This window comes from Oncorhynchus keta, unplaced genomic scaffold, assembly GCF_023373465.1.
Source record: "Oncorhynchus keta strain PuntledgeMale-10-30-2019 unplaced genomic scaffold, Oket_V2 Un_scaffold_1526_pilon_pilon, whole genome shotgun sequence".
NCBI classification, from domain to species: domain Eukaryota; kingdom Metazoa; phylum Chordata; class Actinopteri; order Salmoniformes; family Salmonidae; genus Oncorhynchus; species Oncorhynchus keta.
Genome location: NW_026290798.1, coordinates 315,688 through 340,911, shown reverse-complemented (window position 1 = coordinate 340,911; position 25,224 = coordinate 315,688). Strand labels below are relative to the sequence as shown.

Sequence of the window (25,224 nt, the reverse complement as noted above, 5' to 3'; positions counted from 1 at the left end):
TAAATAAACTGCTCTGTTTGTAACACCAGATCTAATCCTGTGAAGAGTATTTTGAATAATAATATCCCAAAGATGACTTTCTTATTTTAGTTGTAATCCTTTCTTGCCCATCTTGAACCAACCAGTTGAAGAGAACTATACAACAGTTGTCTTTTCAATGAAGTTGTGCCAATTTCTTGATTATTGATGGTTGACAGTAAGTGGCATCCTGCCTCAATCAGGCAGTGACTACAAATGACATAACTTTTGTCTCAGAGGGAGAGGGGAAGGGAGGAGCATAAAAGATTGACATGGGGATTGAGAAAGAGAGAAAAGGGAGAGATCTATATAAGCTGAGTGAATAAAACTGTGAAGATAGGGTCTGTGGACAGAGCAGGAGGAGAGACAGTGAACCAGAACCATGGGCTCTCCCGTCTGTCTTATGGTGCTCTTCATTTGGGCTGCTGAGTCTGTACATGGACAGGACAGGTAAATGTCTCAACAATATCTTCAGGAAACATTTCACCATGTAATATCAGTGTCTTCCTGTGTCCTGTATGTGCATGTAGCTTTAACTTCAACTGACTTGTACTTATGTTTTAGCATGGTCACATGCACTGTAAAAAAAGGATTCAGGTGGTTAGTCAATTATACTTGAAAATATAATTATTTTGACATAAAAAAGCGTAGTTGTCATCTTTACTTGAATATAATTAGTACTTTACATTACTTGTTCAATCAACCTCAAACCCCCCAAAAATAATGAATTCAGCATAAGATAAATGCAGCATCTACACAACTGTTTGTGTGTAAAAACAACTACAAGGAAAATTGTGTTTAACAATTATCATAGTCTTTCCTTTCAACTAAAGAATTTTAAGTTATTCCAACAACTTGCCATGTGGTTCTTTTTTAAAAAACTTTACGATACTTTTACACAATGTTGTTTGCACGTTTGAAGAATGAAAAAATCCCATTTCTCCGTTAGTATTAAACAGTTTGTTTATGCTATGAGGTGTAATGGATCAAGATGAACGGATATCCAAACCGTAGGACAAATTGACATTCAATGATGTGACCACCCATTCTCACTATTAGTTAGATCATGTGCCCCACTCTTGACAGAAGCAAATACATACATCTCCAATGCTTGCAACTTTACCTCCAGTTAGTGCTAGTGGAATAAGCTCTGCTCTCAATCATTCCTGTTTCAGGGGATAAAGATGCCAAGCGATGAAATACACAAACACTGTTTAACACAAACACTGTTTAACACAATCAATGAAAGTAACTAAACAGAAAGATTAAGTAGATCAAATGAAGTTGTCTCTTAGTCACTAAATCACTAAGTTGCCTCTTAGTCATTTTTATGCTGGACTTAATATATTAGTGTTTGTGAAACACTAAAATGGAAGTATATTATACCTAAAAATACCTCATGTTGGAAATCCTCAAAAAGCTGATGGAAAGCCTACATTTTTTAAAGTGGAACTAGCACAATATGTTTTACAGGTCGAGACGTTTATATTAGTTGTATTCTAATCTAATGTTTCAGATTAATCTGAGTACTTCAATGCCTCTGAATGACTTGCACATTTAGCCTTTTGATATACTGGTGTTCGTCAAACATAAAACATCTTTAGGTTTTTGTCTCTGAATGTGACAAAAACCTCTGAATGTGATACTTTACATTCTAGACTGTTAAAAGTATTGGGTGGTAGATACAGTCTTCTAAATGCTACCTTCTCTTGGCTCAGGTTCTTTATCTCAGCTCCCAATGTGTTCCATGTGGGGGTGAAGGAGCGTGTTTATGTCCAGCTGGGTAAAGCCCTCCTGAATAAACGTGTTACCCTCTACCTGGAGCATGAGGGAACTACACATCTGATGTCTCAAAAGAGCAGCACTGTGTGTACTGAGGAGGGACAGATCCAAACTGTGGAACTAGAGGTATAACTTAGTGAGACTTGCCTTGATAAAATTAATGACCATACAGATTATATCACAAACCATAAAAAGGAGAGACACTAGGTCTTATTGGTTTCATTTCAATGTTTTTCCCACCTTGCAGGTAGAAAGGGACAAGCTGCCCACCTTTGTGGATATTCCCAATCTTCTGCTGGTGGCTGAGATGGATGGGGTGACAGACAGAAAGATGGTGAGGGTCCTAGTCTCCCAACACAGAGGCTACATCTTCATTCAGACTGACCAGCCTATCTACAACCCTACACAGCAAGGTACATCTACAGTCTACATTAAATAAAACCAGATCTTAAAGGGATACTTGGGATTTTGGCAATGTGGCCCCCTTATCTACTTCCCCCAGAGTCAGATGAACTGGTGGGTATCATTTTTATGTGTCTGTGTCCAGTATGAAGCAAGTTAGAGGTAGTTTCACGAGCCAATGCTAACTAGCGTATCTGCTAAGACACCTATAGACATCTGACTCTGAGGAAGTAGATAAAGGACCTCACTGCCAAAATCCCCAAGTACAACTTAAATATTGGTCAAAGGTTTACAATTAAGATATTATATTAGGATTTTATTTTTACCAGTGAGATACAGGATATTTACCCTCAACCACTCAATGAAGCCCCATGATGACGTTTTTCAGATCTCTATTTTTGTGAGTACAAACTTGACATTTTTGACCACATTCCGTTGTTATATTTCATTTGATGAAGTGTTGAAATGTTTATCATAGTGGTGGAGATCTTTGATGCCAAAAAGCTTGTTTTGATGTGTGAAAGAGTTGTGAAATAGTAACTGATTTGTATTGTAACTGATTTGTATCTCCTTGGTAGAATGCTGCGGGCAACCGGATAATGAAGACTCTTAAGAGAGCTACGGATGGAATATTCACCAATATCCCTTTTAATATCCCTGATGTCTCAGAGTACAGTCGTATATTATGTGCTATAGAAATGACACAATTATTCAACGTTAGCATCTATTAATTGACTGATATTGTGCAACTATCCTTATTTGACCAATTGATGACATGATTTACAATACATTACAATAAGACAACCTAATATCATACCTTGTGTGTTTTTATTTCAGAATGGGTGTGTGGAGGATCGTGGCTCATTACCAAGGAGATGAGAAGAATGCTGTTACTCGAGAATTTCAAGTCAAGAAATTTGGTTCATATTTTCTCTTTTTATCTCCTTTGCTCAACTTACTCTATTTACCATTTGAATATTTCAAGTTTAAAGCCAATCTTTCTTAAAATATTTTACTGAAATTGTATTCCTGCTATTATTTATACATTTTCTTACACATGGAGAAAGGATAAGAGATGTTTTGTTGTTCTGAACATGTTTTGTTTCAGTGCTGCCGAGCTTTGAGGTGACCGTCATACCTAAGCAAAGCTACTTTCTATTGAACACTGAACAGTTCACCTTCACAATTTTAGCCAAGTAAGATTTAATCCTAATATCAACTGTTTCCCCACTACAACATCTAGCTCCTTACAAAGTGCTGAAAATAAAATGTCAAATCAAATTGTATTTGCCACTTGCGCCGAATACAACAGGTGTAGTAGACCTTACAGTGAAATGCTGAATACAACAGGTGTAGTAGACCTTACAGTGAAATGCTGAATACAACAGGTGTAGTAGACCTTACAGTGAAATGCTGAATACAACAGGTGTAGTAGACCTTACAGTGAAATGCTGAATACAACAGGTGTAGTAGACCTTACAGTGAAATGCTGAATACAACAGGTGTAGTAGACCTTACAGTGAAATGCTGAATACAACAGGTGTAGTAGACCTTACAGTGAAATGCTGAATACAACAGGTGTAGTAGACCTTACAGTGAAATGCTGAATACAACAGGTGTAGTAGACCTTACAGTGAAATGCTGAATACAACAGGTGTAGTAGACCTTACAGTGAAATGCTGAATACAACAGGTGTAGTAGACCTTACAGTGAAATGCTGAATACAACAGGTGTAGTAGACCTTACAGTGAAATGCTGAATACAACAGGTGTAGTAGACCTTACAGTGAAATGCTGAATACAACAGGTGTAGTAGACCTTACAGTGAAATGCTGAATACAACAGGTGTAGTAGACCTTACAGTGAAATGCTGAATACAACAGGTGTAGTAGACCTTACAGTGAAATGCTGAATACAACAGGTGTAGTAGACCTTACAGTGAAATGCTGAATACAACAGGTGTAGTAGACCTTACAGTGAAATGCTGAATACAACAGGTGTAGTAGACCTTACAGTGAAATGCTGAATACAATAGGTGTAGTAGACCTTACAGTGAAATGCTGAATACAACAGGTGTAGTAGACCTTACAGTGAAATGCTGAATACAACAGGTGTAGTAGACCTTACAGTGAAATGCTGAATACAACAGGTGTAGTAGACCTTACAGTGAAATGCTGAAATGCTGAATACAACAGGTGTAGTAGACCTTACAGTGAAATGCTGAATACAACAGGTGTAGTAGACCTTACAGTGAAATGCTGAATACAACAGGTGTAGTAGACCTTACAGTGAAATGCTGAATACAACAGGTGTAGTAGACCTTACAGTGAAATGCTGAATACAACAGGTGTAGTAGACCTTACAGTGAAATGCTGAATACAACAGGTGTAGTAGACCTTACAGTGAAATGCTGAATACAACAGGTGTAGTAGACCTTACAGTGAAATGCTGAATACAACAGGTGTAGTAGACCTTACAGTGAAATGCTGAATACAATAGGTGTAGTAGACCTTACAGTGAAATGCTGAATACAACAGGTGTAGTAGACCTTACAGTGAAATGCTGAATACAACAGGTGTAGTAGACCTTACAGTGAAATGCTGAATACAACAGGTGTAGTAGACCTTACAGTGAAATGCTGAATACAACAGGTGTAGTAGACCTTACAGTGAAATGCTGAATACAACAGGTGTAGTAGACCTTACAGTGAAATGCTGAATACAACAGGTGTAGTAGACCTTACAGCTTAAGGCTTGGGGGTAGAAGCTGTTTAGAAGCCTTTTGGACATAGACTTCGTGCTCCGGTACCGCTTGCCGTGCGGTAGCAGAGAGAACAGTCTATGACTAGGGAGGCTCTAGTCTTTGGACATTTGTAGGGCCTTCCTCTGACACCGTCTGGTATAAAGGTCCTGGATGGCAAGAAGCTTGGCACCGGTGATGTACTGGGCCGTACGCACTACCCTCTGTAGCGTTTTGTGGTCGGAGGCCGAGCAGTTGCCATACCAGGCAGTGATGCAACCCATCAGGATGCTCTCGAGGGTGCAGCTGTAAAACATTTTGAGGATCTGAGGACCCATGCCAAATCTTTTCAGTCTCCTGAGGGAGATTAGGTTTTGTTGTGCCCTCGTCACGACTGTCTTGGTGTGCTTGGACCATGTTAGATTGTTGTTGATGTGGACGCCAAGGAACTTGAAGCTCTCAAACTGCTCCACTACAGCCCCGCCGATGAGAATAGGGAAGTGCTCGGTCCTCCTTTTCCTGTAGTCCACAATCATCTCCTTTGTCTTGATGACGTTGAGGGAAAGGTTACTGTCCTTGCACCACACGGCCAGGTCTCTGACCTCCTCCCTATAGGCTGTCTCGTCATTGTCTGTGATCAGGCCTCCCACTGTTGTGTCATCTGCAAACTTAATGATGGTGTTGGAGTCGTGCCTGGCCGTGCAGTCATGAGTGAACAGGGAGTACAGGAGGGAACTGAGCACGCAAATGGAACTTTAGTTCGGGCTATGTGGTTCTCATTGAGACATTCACCCAAGTACAAGTCCTCCAAATGTTTATCAAATCTATGCATATGTTATAGAACTCTGTGAGTTGGTCTGACCTCACTGTATTTCCCCCTCAGGTACTCCTATGGTGAGAGTATAAAGGGAGCTTTCCACTGCCGGTTTGGACTGAAGGAGAAAACACAGGGGCCAGATGGTGAAAAAGACAGAATTGTCTTCATCAGAGGATTGGAGCTGACTGGATCGGTGAGAGGATAAATGTGTCATATTTCAATCAAAATATCTGTACTCTTGGATCAGAGAAGAAGACTCACAAAGACTAAAGCTCTGGGAGCTCTGAAGGACAACTGACGTGGCGGCCAACCTATTTCTACATAAAGTCACAACATTTTGGTTTAAGCAAAGCTTGAGTTATGGTTTGACCAAAAACCTGTCGCTTGCCTTTTTCTCTCAGATACAAGATGGAAATGGGTCGGCGGTTCTCCAGGAATCCAAGCTCCTAGAGCAACTCAAATCCAACCTCAACACCACCCTCTCAGACGTGGTCCAGAGCGAAGCACAGCTTTACATGGCCGTGTCTGTCACTGACATCATCAGTAAGGCATCAGTTGTTGTTCTTAGTTTGAACAAAAAGAGACTTTTGAAATGTGGTACAGTCATACAGTAGGTACAAGACAACTAAAGGATATTGGTAGTGTACTGACTTTATCCCTTCACCAGGTGGTGAGCTACAGGAAGCAGAGGTGTCTCTTCCTGTTGTTTCCCAGCGTTACACTGTAGACCTGGCCCGTACCCGCTCTCACTACATCCCTGGAGTTCCTCTCAGTGTAGTGGTAAGCCTCAATTTGGATGACAGAGATACGTTAGATTGAACAATGTCTATCTGTGAAATGATAAACTGTATATTGTTTTGTCCGGTGATCTGTTAGGTCGTGGTCCGTCTCCCAAATGGTTCCCCAGCTGTTGGAGAGCCAGTGAGAATGCATCTGCCAGAACTCCAGGATGGAGACCAAACTGTAAAGACTAACCAGCAGGGCACAGTGTGGCACGATTTTAACCTTCCCAATCTTGATCATGACATTACTGTGGAGGTAAGTATAACAAAATAGTCCAAATAAAACTGTAGCTTCTAGCAGTAGCTTCAAGCAATACAGCAATAGGCTGTGAACTAAACACTGAAGGAATCATATGAAACTAAAGACTTTGAATTGGTTCTCTCTTCTTTTATCCCTGGTTTTCCCCTCTCTGTTTCCATCAGGTGACTGTAGATGACCAGAAAATGACCAAAGACGTCAAACGTACATCGTCTCCTGGCAACACCTATCTGAGCGTGAGCGTGAGCCAAACGATTCTGACGCTGGGTCAAACCCTTTCCGTTGTATTCAAAGTCTTCAATGGGCCAACAGAGGATGGGTTTATTTACTACATGGTGAGAGATATATGCCCAATGTATGACCATATTAGAGACACATATTTCCCTCAGATTACACAGATCCACAAAAAAATTGAAAACCAACATGATTTTGATAAACTCTCATATCTACTGGGTGAAATACCACAGTGTGCATCACAGCAGCAAACTTTGTGACTTGTTGCCACAAGTAAAGGTCAACCAGTGAATAACAAACACCATTGTAAATACAACCCATATTTATGCTTATTTATTTTCCCTTTTGTACTTTAACCATTTGTACATCATTATAACACTGTATATGTACATAATATGACAATTGTAATATCTTTATTCTTTTGGAAGTTCTGTGTAATGTTTACTGTTCATTTTATTGTTTATTTCACTTGTGTATATTATCTACCTCACTTGCTTTGGCAATGTTAACATGTTTCCCATGCCAATAAAGCCCTTGAATTGAATTAAATTGAAATCACAAGGAACAGGACATGGTGGAAAAGTTCTATAACTGAAAAACAATCCCTTCTCTGTTTTTAATCGCCAGGTTTTCAGCCGTGGAGTGCTAACAAAACAGGGTTCTGTCAAATCAGGGGACTTAACAAAGGTTCAGCTTCCAATCACGCCTGATATGACCCCCTCCTTCCGTCTGATTGGCTACTACTATGATCAGAAAGGTGACATCATTACTGACTCTGTGTGGGTAGACGTCGACGATGCTTGTGAGGGGACAGTGAAGGTGAGTGAACAGTGACTGGAGTAGATCAGCATCAGCATTGACCGAGAGAGTTCTGGAGAATCAGACAGCAATGTGGCCAAAGCCTGTTAGAAACACAAAACAAAGAAAGAGAAATAAAGGGTTTAATCTATGCTGACTGTTAATAAGTTACAATTCAGTTCAGAGTCATTTACTAATGATACGTATTTGGTGTTATCATCCTAATCTTTTCCTATGTATATGTATATGCTCTGGGTATATGTATATTTATATGCTCTAGGTATATGTATATTTATATGCTCTAGGTATATGTATATTTATATGCTCTAGGTATATGTATATGTATATGTATATGCTCTGGGTATATGTATATTTATATGCTCTAGGTATATGTATATGTATATGCTCTAGGTATATGTATATTTATATGCTCTAGGTATATGTATATTTATATGCTCTGGGTATATGTATATTTATATGCTCTGGGTATATGTATATTTATATGCTCTAGGTATATGTATATTTATATGCTCTGGGTATATGTATATTTATATGCTCTAGGTATATGTATATGTATATGCTCTAGGTATATGTATATTTATATGCTCTAGGTATATGTATATTTATATGCTCTAGGTATATGTATATTTATATGCTCTAGGTATATGTATATTTATATGCTCTGGGTACATGTATATTTATATGCTCTGGGTACATGTATATTTATATGCTCTGGGTACATGTATATTTATATGCTCTGGGTACATGTATATTTATATGCTCTAGGTATATGTATATTTATATGCTCTGGGTACATGTATATTTATATGCTCTGGGTACATGTATATTTATATGCTCTAGGTATATGTATATTTATATGCTCTAGGTATATGTATATTTATATGCTCTAGGTATATGTATATTTATATGCTCTAGGTATATGTATATTTATATGCTCTGGGTACATGTATATTTATATGCTCTGGGTACATGTATATTTATATGCTCTGGGTATATGTATATTTATATGCTCTAGGTATATGTATATTTATATGCTCTGGGTACATGTATATTTATATGCTCTGGGTACATGTATATTTATATGCTCTGGGTACATGTATATTTATATGCTCTGGGTATATGTATATTTATATGCTCTAGGTATATGTATATTTATATGCTCTGGGTATATGTATATTTATATGCTCTAGGTATATGTATATTTATATGCTCTGGGTATATGTATATTTATATACTCTAGGTAAAGTCAAAAGATGAATATCTACCTGGAAACACGGCGAAGCTGGAGATAGACTTAAATGGTCAGAGGGCCAAAGTTGCCTTGCTGGCTGTGGACAAGGCTATTTATGCTCTCAATGCCCACAACAAACTCACCCCCAAACAGGCAAGCTACTATTATTTTAATATTATTATTTAGTTTGTTGGGTGGGGGCACATCAGCTTTAATATTGCAGAAATACTGTAGCTTCCATCAATATAATTGTCTGCATAATTTCTAATCCCCTTATATATATTTTTTGAATATACAGTACCAGTCAGAAGTTTTAGAACACCTACTCATTCAAGGGTGTTCTTCATTTTTACTATATTCAAATTATAGAATCAAGGTGAAGACATCAAAACTATGAAAAAACAAACAACCAAAAGCAACCAAAAAAGTGTTAAACAAATCAAAATATAAGTAACCACCCTTTGCCTTTATGACAGCTTTGCACACTCTTAGCATTGTCTCAACCAGCTTCATGAGGAATGCTTTTCCAACAGTCTTGAAGGAGTTCCCACATATGCTGGGCACTTGTTGGCTGTTTTTCCTTCACTATGCTGTCCAACTCATCCCAAACCATCTCAATTGGGTTGAGGTTGGGTTATTGTGGAGGCCAGGTCATCTGATGCGCTCCATCACAAATAGCCCTTACACAGCCTGGAGGTGTGTTTTGGGCCATTGTCCTGTTGAAAAACAATGATAGTCCCACTAAGCGCAAACCAGATGGGATGGCGTATCTTTGAAGAATGCTGTGGTAGCCATGCTGGTTAAGTATGCATTGCATTTTAAATAAATCATCAACAGTGTCACTAGCAAAGCACCCCCACCCCATAACACCTCCTCCATGCTTCACGGTGGGAACCACACTTGCGGAGATCATCCGTTCACCTACTCTGCGTCTCACAAAAACACGGCGGTTGGAACCAAAAATCTCAACTTTGGACTCATCAAACCAAAAGACAGATTTCCATCTGGTCTAATGTCCATTGCTCATGTTTCTTTCACCAAGCAAATCTCTTCTTCTTGTTGGTGTCCTTTAGTAATGGTTTCTTTGCAGCATTTGACCATGAAGGCCTGATCTCCTCTGAACAGTTGCTGTTTAGATGTCTGTTAGCAGCATACCACCCTGCATGCTGGCTTGCTTCTGAAGCTAAGTAGGGTTGGTCCTGGTCAGTTCCTGGATGGGAGACCAGATGCTGCCGGAAGTGGTGTTGGAGGGCCAGTAGGAGGCACTCTTTCCTCTGGTCTAAAAAAAATATCCCAATGCCCCAGGGCAGTGATTGGGGACACTGCCCTGTGTAGGGTGCCGTCTTTCGGATGGGACGTTAAAACGGGTGTCCTGACTCTCTGAGGTCATTAAAGATCCCATGGCACTTATCGTAAGAGTAGGGGTGTTAACCCTGGTGTCCTGGCTAAATTCCCAATCTGGCCCTCAAACCATCATGGTCACCTGATAATCCCCAGTTTACAATTGGCTCATTAATCCCCCTCCTCTCCCCTGTAACTATTCCCTAGGTCGTTGATGCAAATGAGAATGTGTTCTCAGTCAAGTTACCTGGTAAAATAACAGATAAATAAAAAAATAAAAAAATAAAAACTTGAACTCTGTGAAGCATTTATTTGGGCTGCAGTCTGAGGCTGGTAACTTATCCTCTGCAGCAGAGGTAACTCTGGGTCTTCCTTTCCTGTGGCGGTCCTCATGAGAGCCAGTTTCATCATAGCACTTGATGGTTTTTGTGACTGCACTTGAAGAAACTTTCAAAGTTCTTAAGATTTTGACTGACCTTCATTTCTTAAAGTAATGATGGACTGTCATTTCTCTTGGTTTATTTGAACTATTCTTGCCATAATATGGACTTGGTCTTGGCTATCTTCTGTATACCACCCCTACCTTTTCATAACACAACTAATTGGCTCAAACGCATTAAGAAGGAAAGAAATTCCAGAAATGAACTTTTAACAAGGCACACCTGTTAATTGAAATACATTCCAGGTGACTACCTCATGAATCTGGTTGAGAGAATGCCAAGAGTGTGCAAAGCTGTCATCAAGTCAAAGGGTGGCTACTTTGAAGAATATAAAATATGAAATATAGAAAAGAAAAACCCTTGAATGAGTAGGTGTGTCCAAACTTTTGACTGGTACTGTATATACACATATACAAGCTACTATTTACTAAAGAATAATTATACATATTGTCTCCCCAACATTATTTCCTCTAAAACTCACTCCTTATAATGTACAGGTATAAATATATTCTATGCAATAAAGCCCAAACGGCTCTTTTTGACTAATAGTGTGAATATTTTGTGTGCTGTTCACAGGTATTCTGGTCCATGCAGTCCTATGACCTCGGTTGCTCATACGGTGGTGGCTCAGATATAGCCTCTGTGTTGAATGACGCTGGCTTGTCATTCATCTCCAACTCTCATGTGCTATCTGGGATGAGGAAGGGTATGACGAACGTAGTGTGATTAAACAAAACATATGTCTAGTGTCTACACTGCTTCTTCTTTGGTCCATAGTTTCTGAATGATGTTCTCTGGGATAGAGTTAAAACCCCTTTAGGAGGTAGACAACTTAACATTTCACAGACATGGATCCACTAAACTAGACATGACATTGGCTGGGACTTAAATCCCAACCTTCAACATAAAGGAAAAAAACACCAACTCAGACGTACATTTCAACAAAGCATTAATGACATCATAGTTGCTCAAAACATACATGTTCCCACAATATGTTGATGTTTTGATGGTCTTCACCCTACTGTATGTGTGTTTGTCTTAGGGTTTAACTGTGAGTCAGGCTTCAGACGACAGAGGCGTTCCCTGGACCTCCAGGAGCAGATGGTGTCCATAAGTATTACAACCTTACTTTACTATTGACTGTCACTAACTGCGGCCTGAGGTGGTGGGAGAGACTGTTCATCAGTCCTGGCAGGTATGAACTAAAACCTTTTGTCACTACCTCACCATCTCCAACTCCCAGAATCCAGTTACTCAGACGCCAAGCTGCAGGAGTGTTGTTCTCATGGCTTGTCCCAGATCCCCATGCTGAGGACGTGTCAGCAGAGAGCCGAGAGAGTGGCACGAGCCAATAAGGACCATGTCTGTGTCAAGGCCTTCCTGGACTGCTGCATAGAGGGAGAGAAGTTGAGGGAGAAGAAGAAACAAGACGACGCCCAGAGAGGACATGGCAGGAGTGAGGATGACTTGATTGTTGGGGATATTACCATTCTAACATGTATAACATGATAACAGACACTATCCTTTAGACAGACATGTCTGACTTGTTATAACTTAAAAGGATTGGATGAGAATACGATCTTAAAAGGTTATATTATTGTGACACCTTTAGTCTACACTCTCTCCTCTCAGCTGCGAGTGCCACAGACATCGAAGACTTCTTTGACACAACCAATCAGCAAATACGCAGAAGTTTCCCCCCAAGCTTTGCATTCACAGTGGTCGATATAAACGGCAAAGGAAGGTGAGAAATGGACATTTAGACACACATTATATCGGCGCCATGTATCTGAAACACTATTGTAATTTGTCTCTCTCTCTGTCTCCCTTAGTCATACTGTGGCTCTGCCTGATTCCATCACCACCTGGGAGATACAGGCTGTCAGCTTGTCTGCTTCTCATGGTAACATCCTCCCCCTCTATTGGTTCATATTCCTGTACCTAGACAGTAAGGAACATGTGGTGTCATTCTGGAGAGTAATGCATTTACATTTCATTTACATTTAAGTCATTTAGCAGACGCTCTTATCCAGAGCGACGTACAAATTGGTGCATTCACCTTATGACATCCAGTGGAAGAGCCACTTTACAATAGTGTATATGTATACAATGGACCTGTCTGTGTGTGTCCCTCCTGCAGGCATCTGTGTGGCAGAACCACATGAGTTCCGTGTGTTTAAGAAGGTTTTTGTCTCTCTGAGGCTGCCGTACTCAGTCAAAAGATTTGAGCAGATGTCTATTGCTCCTGTTGTCTACAACTATTGGGACCAGGCTGCACAGGTAGAGTTGAATCACTTTCTGTAGTACTACAGTTGAACACTTCAGAAGCATATACAGAAATATGAAATGCCATACAGCTGATGGAGCACTTCCTCCTTCTCAGATTGCACTCCACATGGAGAGAAATGACAAGCTCTGTTCACCAGGCTCCAGTTCCATCAAAACCTATGTCAACATCACCGTGGAGGCCCACTCCTCCAAAGCCGTCACATTCTCTGCAGTACCCATGGAAACCGGCCCCATACCCATCAAAATACGCCTTTATGACATAGAGAATGAGGACAGCAGTGATGCTATTGAAAAGATTCTGAATGTTAGAGTAAGTATACAAAAAATATCGGGGAAAATTACTACTACAAAAAATTGAACTGAAGATCCATTACTGTAAAGCTACTGCATTTATGTAATATAATAGTTTCTCATATTTTAGACGGAGGGAATAGAGAAGAGAGTGGAGGAAACTCATTTTGTTGACCTGAATGGTAATATTGGTGAGATTGCTAACAGAATATCTATGATGACAGCATTTTATTCACGTAAATAGTTTATGGCATAAAAAGCACCAACCAGCTTCTCTCATTCTCTGTTGTCAGGGAAGAGTCGCAAATCTTTCACCATTGATGGAAAGTTACCAGACAACACAGTCCCTGGCTCCAGCACCAATATCTTCGTCAAGATGGAAGGTCTGACTCATTTTACCCTCCAATCATTTCTCTTCACAACAGTATTGTCAGTTTAATATCCCATCTCGTCCATTCCCCAGGGGAGCTGTTTGGCAAATCCACTTCCAAAACCCTGCTCTCTCCCGATGGGGTTAGAAGCTTGCTCAATGCTCCTGATGGATGTGCAGAGCAGACAATGAAACGTATGGCCCCCACAGCCCTGGCCCTCCGCTATCTGGACCTTAGCCAGCGCTGGTATGAGATGCCCGCTGGCACCAGAGACACGGCCCTCCAGTTCACAGAGCAAGGTGTGGGAGAACTGTAATGAAGATGTTTTATTTTCATTTATAGGAAGAAACACAAAATACAATCTCTCTCTGTCTCTCTCTCTCTCTCTCTCTCTCTCTCTCTCTCTCTCTCTCTCTCTCTCTCTCTCTCTCTCTCTCTCTCTCTCTCTCTCTCTCTCTCTCTCTCTCTCTCTCTCTCGCTCTCTCTCTCTCTCTCTCTCTCTCTCTCTCTCACTCTCTCGCTCTCTCTCTCTCTCACTGTCTCTCGCACTCTCTCTCTCTCTCTCTCACTCTCTCTCTCTCTCTCTCTCTCTCTCTCTCTCTCTCTCTCTCTCTCTCTCTCTCTCTCTCTCTCTCTCTCTCTCTCTCTCTCTCTCTGTCTCTCTCTCTGTCTCTCTCTCTGTCTCTCTCTCTCTCTCTCTCTCTCTCTCTCTCTCTCTCTCTCTCTCTCTCTCTCTCTCTCTCTCTCTCTCTCTCTCTCTCTCTCTCTCTCTCTCTCTCTCTCTCTCTCTCTCTCTCTCTCTCTCTCTCTCTCTCTCCTCTCTCTCTCTGTCTCTCTCTCTGTCTCTCTGTCTCTCTCTCTCTCTCTCTCTCTCTCTCTCTCTCTCTCTCTCTCTCTCTCTCTCTCTCTCTCTCTCTCTCTCTCTCTCTCTCTCTCTCTCTCTCTCTCTCTCTCTCTCTCTCTCTCTCTCTCTCTCTCTCTCTCTCTCTCTCTCTCTCTCTCTCTCTCTCTCTCTCTCTCTCTCTCTCTCTCTCTCTCTCTCTGTCTCCTGTCTCTCTCTCTCTCTCTCTCTCTCTCTCTCTCTCTCTCTCTCTCTCTCTCTCTCTCTGTCTCTCTCTCTCTCTCTCTCTCTCTCTCTCTGTCTCTCTCTCTCTCTCTCTCTCTCTCTCTCTCTCTCTCTCTCTCTCTCTCTCTCTCTCTCTCTCTCTCTCTCTCTCTCTCTCTCTCTCTCTCTCTCTCTCTCTCTCTCTCTCTCTCTCTCTCTCTCTCTCTCTCTCTCTCTCTCTCTCTCTCTCTCTCTCTCTCTCTCTCTCTCTGTCTCTCTCTCTCTCTCTCTCTCTCTCTCGCTCTCTCTCTGTCTCTCTCTCTCTCTCTCTCTCTCTCTCTCTCTCTCTCTCTGTCTCTCTCTCTCTCTCTCTCTCTCTCTCTCTCTCTCTCTCTCTCTCTCTCTCTCTCTCTCTCTCTCTCTCTCTCTCTCTCTCTCTCTCTCTCTCTCTCTCTCTCTCTGTCAGGCTATATGAGAATCTTGACGTTTAAAAAGGGTGATGGATCGTATGGAGCTTGGACAAACCATCCCACCAGTTACTGGTCAGTACATCTCTCTTTACGTTGCTTGTTTTTGTGGTACTGTAGTTTTCTGTCTGTCTGGAATAAAAGCCTGTAAACACTGCAACTCTCCAGGACTGGAGCTGGCCGATCCTATCACAGTGTTTGTTACCCTTCCTCTCTAGGCTGACGGGCCTTGTTGTGAAAGTGATGTCTCTGGTGGCAGAACGTCAGAATGCAGGCGGTGGAGAGAAGGGGAGATGGGCACAGGGTGTGTCTGAGCAGCATATCATTGATTCAGTCAGATACCTCCTGGTTAAACAGAAGGAGGATGGATCATTCTCGGACCCTAACCCAGTCATACACCGGGAAATGCAGGTAAAGGATTATTCAAAACACTAGTTTTAACATGAAGATCACTTTATTGGGCAGTTTCACACAAGGTCCAACCGAAATTTGACTTCCGCACCCAACTCCTCCGAAAGACACACATAACATAGACAGGTTTTGGAGAGGTGTGGGAGGCTTCCACACTGGACGCCTGGGGAGCTGTTGTTGCGTGGGGGTTAAGTGCCTTGCTTAAAAGCACAACAGCAGGCAGGCATCTAGGATTTCATTCCAGCAACCCTCTGGTTGCCAACTCAGTCAGACGCAGGACTCGAACTGGCAACCCTCCTGTATTTTCTCTTTATCTGTTGAGTTCAGTTGTCTCTTTTTCTCTCTAGGGAGGCATTGGAGGGATAGAGGGAGATGTCTCCATGACTGCTTTCATAACTGTGGCTCTAAATCGCTCGCTCCCTTTTCTGACAGACAACAAGGAGCGTAGCGATACGGTAAGATAGGTGGACATATTTCCTTATTAACTCACAAGTGTTTAGTATAGTGTACTTTTTCATTGTGTTACCAATTAACCAACTTCAACCGAATCATCCGTCTAAATCATCCGTCTCTATCCTGGAGAAGAAGAAAAACAGAGACATCAAATTCTCCTATTTTTAACCAGAATGGCTGCTCTGTGTTTGTGTTTGTGTAGAAAGCCATTATCTCCAAAGCCACCGACTACCTGCTCTCACGTGTTGAGGGGCTACAGAGGCCCTACGCTGTGGCCATAACAGCCTACTGTCTGTCAGTCTGTCTGTCTGATCGGAAACAGGCTGAGCCTGCCTGGGAAAAACTCAAAGGACTGGCAACTGAAGGTATTGTCCTATTCCACTCCTGTTATAGGTCAGAATGGTGGGGCTGATGGGGGATTGCTGCTGACATTGATGTTCTTTGACTGCTCTTGACAGGGGATGACCATTGCCGTGGGTGGTATGCTAACGCTGGCATGGTGAATGAGGAAAAGAAACATTATGTACCGACAACAGAGGCCATAACAGTAGAGACTACAGCCTATGCCCTGTTAACTGCAGTGGCTCATAAGGACGCAGAGTGGGCAGACTCTGCAGCCTGCTGGCTGACTTCACAGGAGAACTATGGAGGAGGTTTCAAGTCCACACAGGTGAGATATACTGTACTGATGGAGGAGACTTCAAGTCCTCACAGGTGAGATATACTGTATTGATGGAGGAGACTTCAAGTCCTCACAGGTGAGATATACTGTATTGATGGAGGAGACTTCAAGTCCTCACAGGTGAGATATACTGTATTGATGGAGGAGACTTCAAGTCCTCACAGGTGAGATATACTGTATTGATGGAGGAGACTTCAAGTCCTCACAGGTGAGATATACTGTACTGATGGAGGAGACTTCAAGTCCTCACAGGTGAGATATACTGTACTGATGGAGGAGACTTCAAGTCCTCACAGGTGAGATATACTGTATTGATGGAGGAGACTTCAAGTCCTCACAGGTGAGATATACTGTATTGATGGAGGAGACTTCAAGTCCTCACAGGTGAGATATACTGTATTGATGGAGGAGACTTCAAGTCCTCACAGGTGAGATATACTGTACTGATGGAGGAGACTTCAAGTCCTCACAGGTGAGATATACTGTATTGATGGAGGAGACTTCAAGTCCTCACAGGTGAGATATACTGTATTGATGGAGGAGACTTCAAGTCCTCACAGGTGAGATATACTGTATTGATGGAGGAGACTTCAAGTCCTCACAGGTGAGATATACTGTACTGATGGAGGAGACTTCAAGTCCTCACAGGTGAGATATACTGTATTGATGGAGGAGACTTCAAGTCCTCACAGGTGAGATATACTGTATTGATGGAGGAGACTTCAAGTCCTCACAGGTGAGATATACTGTATTGATGGAGGAGACTTCAAGTCCTCACAGGTGAGATATACTGTACTGATGGAGGAGACTTCAAGTCCTCACAGGTGAGATATACTGTATTGATGGAGGAGACTTCAAGTCCTCACAGGTGAGATATACTGTATTGATGGAGGAGACTTCAAGTCCTCACAGGTGAGATATACTGTATTGATGGAGGAGACTTCAAGTCCTCACAGGTGAGATATACTGTATTGATGGAGGAGACTTCAAGTCCTCACAGGTGAGATATACTGTACTGATGGAGGAGACTTCAAGTCCTCACAGGTGAGATATACTGTATTGATGGAGGAGACTTCAGGTCCTCACAGGTGAGATATACTGTATTGATGGAGGAGACTTCAAGTCCTCACAGGTGAGATATACTGTATTGATGGAGGAGACTTCAAGTCCTCACAGGTGAGATATACTGTATTGATGGAGGAGACTTCAGGTCCTCACAGGTGAGATATACTGTACTGATGGAGGAGACTTCAGGTCCTCACAGGTGAGATATACTGTACTGATGGAGGAGACTTCAGGTCCTCACAGGTGAGATATACTGTATTGATGGAGGAGACTTCAGGTCCTCACAGGTGAGATATACTGTATTGATGGAGGAGACTTCAGGTCCTCACAGGTGAGATATACTGTACTGATGGAGGAGACTTCAGGTCCTCACAGGTGAGATATACTGTATTGATGGAGGAGACTTCAGGTCCTCACAGGTGAGATATACTGTATTGATGGAGGAGACTTCAGGTCCTCACAGGTGAGATATACTGTATTGATGGAGGAGACTTCAGGTCCTCACAGGTGAGATATACTGTATTGATGGAGGAGACTTCAGGTCCTCACAGGTGAGATATACTGTATTGATGGAGGAGACTTCAGGTCCTCACAGGTGAGATATACTGTATTGATGGAGAGCCAAACAATGCCAAAACATGATGTGGCTGCTTCATTGCCTCCTAGTGCATGTAGTTTCCTTGTTCCTAGTTAGCATGTTTTGCTAATTTTCCGCCTTCATATTCAGTCCAACAATACTGATATTCTACTGATACAGTGACCCAGGGGTGATAGTCCCACTCATTGAGAGTCGATGGACATTTTACATTCTGCACCATTTGGTAGAAATAACATGCTTCAATTTGTATCCAGTCTAAGCGTTCATCTTAATGTCTTTAGGATACTATAGTGGCTTTGGAGGCTCTCTCTGAGTATGCACTGAGCAGGCCCCAACCTCCCATCACAGAAGTGGAGGTACAGTTCACTATTACAGGAAAGAGCGCCATTCAGAAGCTGTCATTGGACAACAAGGGGGATAAAGTAGAAACGGAGCTGAAGGTATACCCACTCCAACACACACACACACACACACACACACACACACACACACACACACACACACACACACACACACACACACACACACACACACACACACACACACACACACACACACACACACACACACACACACACACACACACACACGTAACTCTCTCTCTCTGTCTCTACTTGGCCAGAGACTGATTGGTAATCCTATCATTAACGTAGCCCTAACGGGACAGGGAAAAGCCAAGATGAAGGTGAGTGTCTTTCTCATCAAAAAATATTCATTGATGTTCATTCAAACTGGTAATATATTGATCTGTCTGGCAGGTTACGAAAGCTTACCATCTACTGGACACCTCAGATGACTGTAACCTTCTGTCAATCACAGTCAAAGTAGAGGGGAAAGTAGAGTACACTGGTGAGCGCACCGCACAACTCTGATTCAGTGCTCCTTTTACTACAGGTTAGGATGTGTGTGACTGAGTTCCACGAGTACACTATGAAAACACTTTGTTTCATCAGCCCAGATTGTTGAAGACTACAATGACTATGAGGGTGACTATGGAGATGGAGAGAAAAGGGAGGAAGAGGATGTCCCCCAATCAGCGATTGAGTGGTTTGACGCTCGCAGCAGACACAGAAGAGATACTCAGCAAAGCCGGAATTCTGAAAACGATGTTGAATACGAAGTCTGTGTGAGGTATGTTAAACAGAGAGGTCTGTGTGAGCTCAGTTAAACAGAGAGGTCTGTGTGAGGTCAGTTAAACAGAGAGGTCTGTGTGAGGTCAGTTAAACAGAGAGGGAACTGATTCTGTCATGAATATACAAATAACAGAAGATTTGTGACTGGGAGGAATATTTTGTGACGGCCTAGGCGATAGGGCAGTGGTTTTTCAGTAAGCTAACTAACTTATATTCTTTAGTCATAGTTTGACCAGGAATCTCACAGGAATGTCCATAGCCGACATCACACTGCTCAGTGGCTTTGAGGCACAGACAGACGACCTGGACAAGGTGAGTGTTCATCATCATATAGAGTCTATATAAACACATTACCAACCCCTCCCTTTACTTTTCTTTAGTAACCGATGTTCTGTCAGTCTCTCCCCTGATCTTCCTCTCTCCCTTCCCCCTTTTCATCCCTCCATCATTCCTTCCTCTCTCCCTTCCCCCTTTTCATCCCTCCATCATTCCTTCCTCTCTCCTTCCCCCTTTTCATCCCTCCATCATTCCTTCCTCTCTCCCTTCCCCCTTTTCATCCCTCCATCATTCCTTCCTCTCTCCTTCCCCCTTTTCATCCCTCCATCATTCCTTCCTCTCTCCCTTCCCCCTTTTCATCCCTCCATCATTCCTTCCTCTCTCCCTTCCCCTTTTCATCCCTCCATCATTCCTTCCTCTCTCCCTTCCCCCCTTTTCATCCCTCCATCATTCCTTCCTCTCTCCCTTCCCCCTTTTCATCCCTCCATCATTCCTTCCTCTCTCCTTCCCCCTTTTCATCCCTCCATCATTCCTTCCTCTCTCCTTCCCCCTTTTCATCCCTCCATCATTCCTTCCTCTCTCCTTCCCCCTTTTCATCCCTCCATCATTCCTTCCTCTCTCCTTCCCCCTTTTCATCCCTCCATCATTCCTTCCTCTCTCCTTCCCCCTTTTCATCCCTCCATCATTCCTTCCTCTATCCCTTCCCCCTTTTCATCCCTCCATCATTCCTTCCTCTCCTTCCCCCTTTTCATCCCTCCATCATTCCTTCCTCTATCCCTTCCCCCTTTTCATCCCTCCATCATTCCTTCCTCTATCCCTTCCCCCTTTTCATCCCTCCATCATTCCTTCCTCTCTCCTTCCCCCTTTTCATCCCTCCATCATTCCTTCCTCTCTCCCTTCCCCCTTTTCATCCCTCCATCATTCCTTCCTCTCTCCTTCCCCCTTTTCATCCCTCCATCATTCCTTCCTCTATCCCTTCCCCCTTTTCATCCCTCTATCATTCCTTCCTCTCTCCCTTCCCCCTTTTCATCCCTCCATCATTCCTTCCTCTATCCCTTCCCCCTTTTCATCCCTCTATCATTCCTTCCTCTCTCCCTTCTCCCTTTTCATCCCCTGATCTTCCTCTCTCCTTCCCCCTTTTCATCCCTCCATCATTCCTTCCTCTCTCCTTTCCCTCTTTTCATCCCTCTATCATTCCTTCCTCTCTCCCTTCTCCCTTCTCCCTTTTCATCCCCCGATCTTCCTCTCTCCTTCCCCCTTTTCATCCCTCCATCATTCCTTCCTCTATCCCTTCCCTCTTTTCATCCCTCGATCATTCCTTCCTCTCCCCTTTCCCTCTTTTCATCCCTCGATCATTCCTTCCTCCCTTCCTCTTTCTCTAACTGTTGTCTCTCCACAGCTAAAGAACCCTGATGAACAATACATCTCTCACTACGAGGTCTCACATGGCAAAGTGCTGTTGTACTTTAATGAGGTGAGACTCACACAGACACAAATACACAAGCAACTCGGTGGAACAGTGTGAAATCGAAAATCCCAAAGGTGTTTTTTCTGTCCCTGTCCAGATTGAGGAAAGGGAGTGTGTAACGTTTAGGGCTGTGCAGACAGTAACTATAGGTTTACTGCAGCCTGCTCCGGCCACATTCTATGACTACTATGAACCAGGTAGACAAGGCTTTCTTTTCACATTTATTCTCTACTTTTTTTTTACCTTGACAGATTTTTTTGTATCTGTCAAATAGTCTTCTGAATATATTAGCCATCACTAAAAAATAATGTATAATTTAACTATCTCTCCCCATCTGTCACTGTCTCTCTCTCTTCCTCCCGGTCTGTCTGTCTGTGCTAACATACACCTCCCTCCCCTTTCTCTCTCTCTCTCTCTCTCTCTCTCTCTCTCTCTCTCTCTCTCTCTCTCTCTCTCTCTTCTCTCTCCCTCCTCTCTCTCTCTCTCTCTCTCTCTCTCTCTCTCTCTCTCTCTCTCTCTCTTCTCTCTCTCTCTTTCTATCCTCTCTCCTCCTCTCTCTCTCTCTCTCTCTCTCTCTCTCTCTCTCTCTCTCTCTCTCTCTCTCCTCTCTCTCCTCTCTCTCTCTCTCTCTCTCTCTCTCTCTCTCTCTCTCTCTCTCTATCCTCTCTCCCTCCTCTCTCTCTCTCTCTCTCTCTCTCTCTCTCTCTCTCTCTCTCTCTCTCTCTCTCTCTCTCTATTCTCTCTATCCTCTCTCCCTCCTCTCCCTCTGTCCCTTCCTTCCTCCCCTCTCTCTCTCTCTCTCTCTCTCTCTCTCTCTCTCTCTCTCTCTCTCTCTCTCTCTCTCTCTCTCACACACACACACACACACACACACACACACACACACACACACGCACACTATCACAGACAGAAAGTGTACTACTTTCTATGCTGCACCAAAAAGAAGCAAGATGGTTTCAACATTGTGTTCAGGGGATGTGTGCCAGTGTTCAGAGAGTAAGTTGTTATTACTATCACTATCGCCAACATTCTCTCAGTTACCCTATAGAAGTATTCTCTCACTGTTATGGCACCAGACCTGGGTTCTAATAGTGTGGAGAATTTGATTGAGCCTGCCTGTAGGGCCTTAAAGGCTGGATTTTACCATTTTGGGACTATCCCATTGGTTCTGGTTCCATTGGTTAGTGTCTGTATGACACTAAAGAAAGTCCCATTTGTTTTTAGGGCCCTGCCACAAAGAGAAGGACACTTTTGGACCACTGAAGCTAGAGAAGAAAGATCGTTTTGAACATGCTTGCTATTCCCCCACTGTGGATTACGGTCAGTAGACAATTTAGCTATGAGTATGACACAGGTCAATCATTTAACAGTTACAGTATGGGACAAATAAGGTGAAGCTAGTAATTCATTTTAAATCTGGTTGTTTTAGGTTTCATTGTCCAAGTCATCAGTATGTCTGTGAAGAGTAACTTTGAACTCTACACAACTAATGTGACTCAGGTACTCCGAGCCAGTAAGTGATAAAACCATTATTCCAATCCTGACTTGAGATCTCTGTCTGTGACTAGAATGTTCATGAACACGTAACCATAGATAGTACATGTACTTCTTTCTACGGTCATGGTAACGATGGTAACTCTGTGCCCTCTTTCTGCCAGCCGGAGATGTGAAGCTGGAGGAGAGCAAAGTGCGAGTGTTCGCCAAGAGGCTCCAGTGTAAAGGACAGCTAGAGACAGGGAAGAAATACCTCATCATGGGCAAAGATGGCTCCACCACCGACTCGAATGGCCAGTAAGTTCTGGCTATGATGTCACAAGACAACTGAAGATGTTTTTACCACTAAGACTCTGTGAGAACTGGACTTCCCTGGTAAAAGTCTCACCATTTCTCTGTTTGACTTTTAGGATGCAATACCTTTTGGAATCAAATACCTGGATTGAACAAGTGCCTAATGAGAGAAAGTGCCAAGGATCAAAGAACAGGCCTACATGCAAAAAATTTAAAGACTTTGTATCTGAGTACATGTTGAATGGCTGCACCCAGTAACTGGTTCACTGACACGTTAACATGCATCCTCAACACATCATCTAGAAAATGACATGTTTTTATCCAGTCATGTCATTTAAAGACTTTGTATCTGAGTACATGTTGAATGGCAACACCCAGTAACTGGTTCACTGACACGTTAACATGCATCCTCAACACATCATCTAGAAAATGACATGTTTTTATCCAGTCATGTAATTCAGTGTTTGTAACATCCACTTTCAATACTTATCAAGATCAATAAAATGGCATTTTAATTGTGTTTAAGCACATGGCAGTAAATACAAGGAACATACACTGACAATATTTATATTTTGTTTCACCTTTATTCAACCAGGTGGGCCAGTTGAGAACAAGTTCTCATTTACAACTGCAACTTGGCCAAGATAAAGCTAAGCAGTGAAACACAAACAACAACACAGAGTTACACATAAACAAACGTACAGTCAATAACACAATAGAAAATCTGTATACAGTATGTGCATATTAAGTAAGGAGGTAAGGCAATAAATCGGCCAAAAGTGGCGAAGTAATTACAATTTAGCAATTTACACTGGAGTGATATATGTGCAGATGAGGATGTGCAAGTAGAAATATTGGTGTGCAAAAGAGCAGAAAAACAAAAAACAAATATGGGGATGAGGTAGGTAGTTGGTTGGTTGGGCTAATTACAGATGGGCTGTGTACAGCTGCTCTGACAGCTGACGCTTAAAGTTAGTGAGGGAGATACAAGTCTCCAACTTCAGTGACTTTGCAATTAGTTTCCGTCAATAGCAGCAGATAACTGGAAGGAAAGGCCGTCAAAGTAGGTGCTGGCTTTGGGGATGACCAGTGAAATATACCTGCTGGAGCGCATGTCACGGGGGAGTGTTGCTATGGTGACCAGTGAGCTGAGATAAGGCGGAACTTTACCTGCAAAGACTTATAGATGACCTGGGGCCAGTGGGTTTGGCAACGAATATGTAGCGAGGACCAGCCAACAAGAGCATACAGGTCACAGTGGTGAGTAGTATATGGGGCTTTGGTGACAAAACGGATGGCACTGTGATAGACTACATCCAATTTGCTGAGTAGAGTGTTGGAGGCTATTTTGTAAATGACATCGCCGAAGTCAAGGATCGGTAGGATAGTCAGTTTTACGAGGGTATGTTTGGCAGCATGAGTGAAGGAGGCTTTGTTGCGAAATAGGAAGCCGATTCTAGATTTAACTTTGGATGGTAGATGCTTAATATGAGTCTGGAAGGAGAGTTTACAGTCTAACCAGACACCTAGGTATTTATAGTTGTCCACATATTCTAAGTCAGAACCGTCCAGAGCAGTGATGCTACTTCGGGTGGGCGGGTGAGGGCAGTGATCGGTTGAAGAGCATGCATTTCGTTTTACTAGCATTTAAGAGCAGTTGAAGGCCACGGAAGGAGTGTTGTATGGCGTTGAAGCTCGTTTGGAGGTTTGTTAACACAGTGTCCAAAGAAGGGCCAGATGTATACAGAATGGTGTCGTCTGCGTAGAGGTGGATCAAAGAATCACCCACAGCAAGAGCAACATCATTGATAAATACAGAGAAATGAGTCGGCCCGAGAATTGAACCCTGTGCCACCCCCATAGAGACTGCCAGAGGTCTGGACAACAGGCCCTCCAATTTGACACACTGAACTCTATCTGAGAAGTAGTTAGTGAACCAGGTGAGGCAGTCATTAGAGAAACCAAGGCTGTTGAGTCTGCCGATAAGAATACGGTTAATGAAGACGGCTGTACAGTACTGTCTT

At 42.6% G+C, this 25,224-nt stretch overlaps 1 protein-coding gene across 1 annotated transcript; it reads left to right on the top strand.

The window, feature by feature from the left end:
• Positions 1 to 302: 302 nt before the first annotated feature.
• c4b (complement 4B (Chido blood group)) lies at positions 303 to 23,720 on the top strand. Its single transcript, XM_052514121.1, has 41 exons — positions 303 to 468; positions 1,737 to 1,926; positions 2,048 to 2,213; positions 2,532 to 2,602; positions 2,781 to 2,872; positions 3,040 to 3,122; positions 3,311 to 3,398; positions 5,824 to 5,950; positions 6,159 to 6,300; positions 6,425 to 6,537; positions 6,634 to 6,795; positions 6,963 to 7,133; positions 7,660 to 7,851; positions 9,092 to 9,235; positions 11,440 to 11,569; positions 11,906 to 11,977; positions 12,107 to 12,319; positions 12,496 to 12,607; positions 12,696 to 12,766; positions 13,004 to 13,143; positions 13,247 to 13,462; positions 13,574 to 13,625; positions 13,737 to 13,826; positions 13,907 to 14,113; positions 15,326 to 15,401; positions 15,545 to 15,737; positions 16,085 to 16,192; positions 16,393 to 16,555; positions 16,649 to 16,860; positions 18,817 to 18,975; positions 19,158 to 19,220; positions 19,294 to 19,384; positions 19,489 to 19,666; positions 19,890 to 19,980; positions 21,344 to 21,418; positions 21,510 to 21,609; positions 22,319 to 22,408; positions 22,637 to 22,732; positions 22,842 to 22,925; positions 23,071 to 23,203; positions 23,317 to 23,720. Exons 1-41 carry the CDS (start codon positions 401 to 403, stop codon positions 23,456 to 23,458), a joined length of 5,166 nt encoding a protein of 1,721 aa, XP_052370081.1. The 5' UTR covers positions 303 to 400; the 3' UTR covers positions 23,459 to 23,720.
• The last annotated feature ends 1,504 nt before the right edge of the window (positions 23,721 to 25,224 follow it).

Bases quoted from the DNA above. Each gene is read 5' to 3' on its own strand.
- c4b (XM_052514121.1), top strand. From the start codon at position 401: ATGGGCTCTCCCGTCTGTCTTATGGTGCTCTTCATTTGGGCTGCTGAG. The intron at 3,123-3,310 runs GTTCATATTTTC...GTTTTGTTTCAG, and splicing joins ATTTCAAGTCAAGAAATTTG to TGCTGCCGAGCTTTGAGGTG. The intron at 7,852-9,091 runs GTGAGTGAACAG...TATATACTCTAG, and splicing joins CTTGTGAGGGGACAGTGAAG to GTAAAGTCAAAAGATGAATA.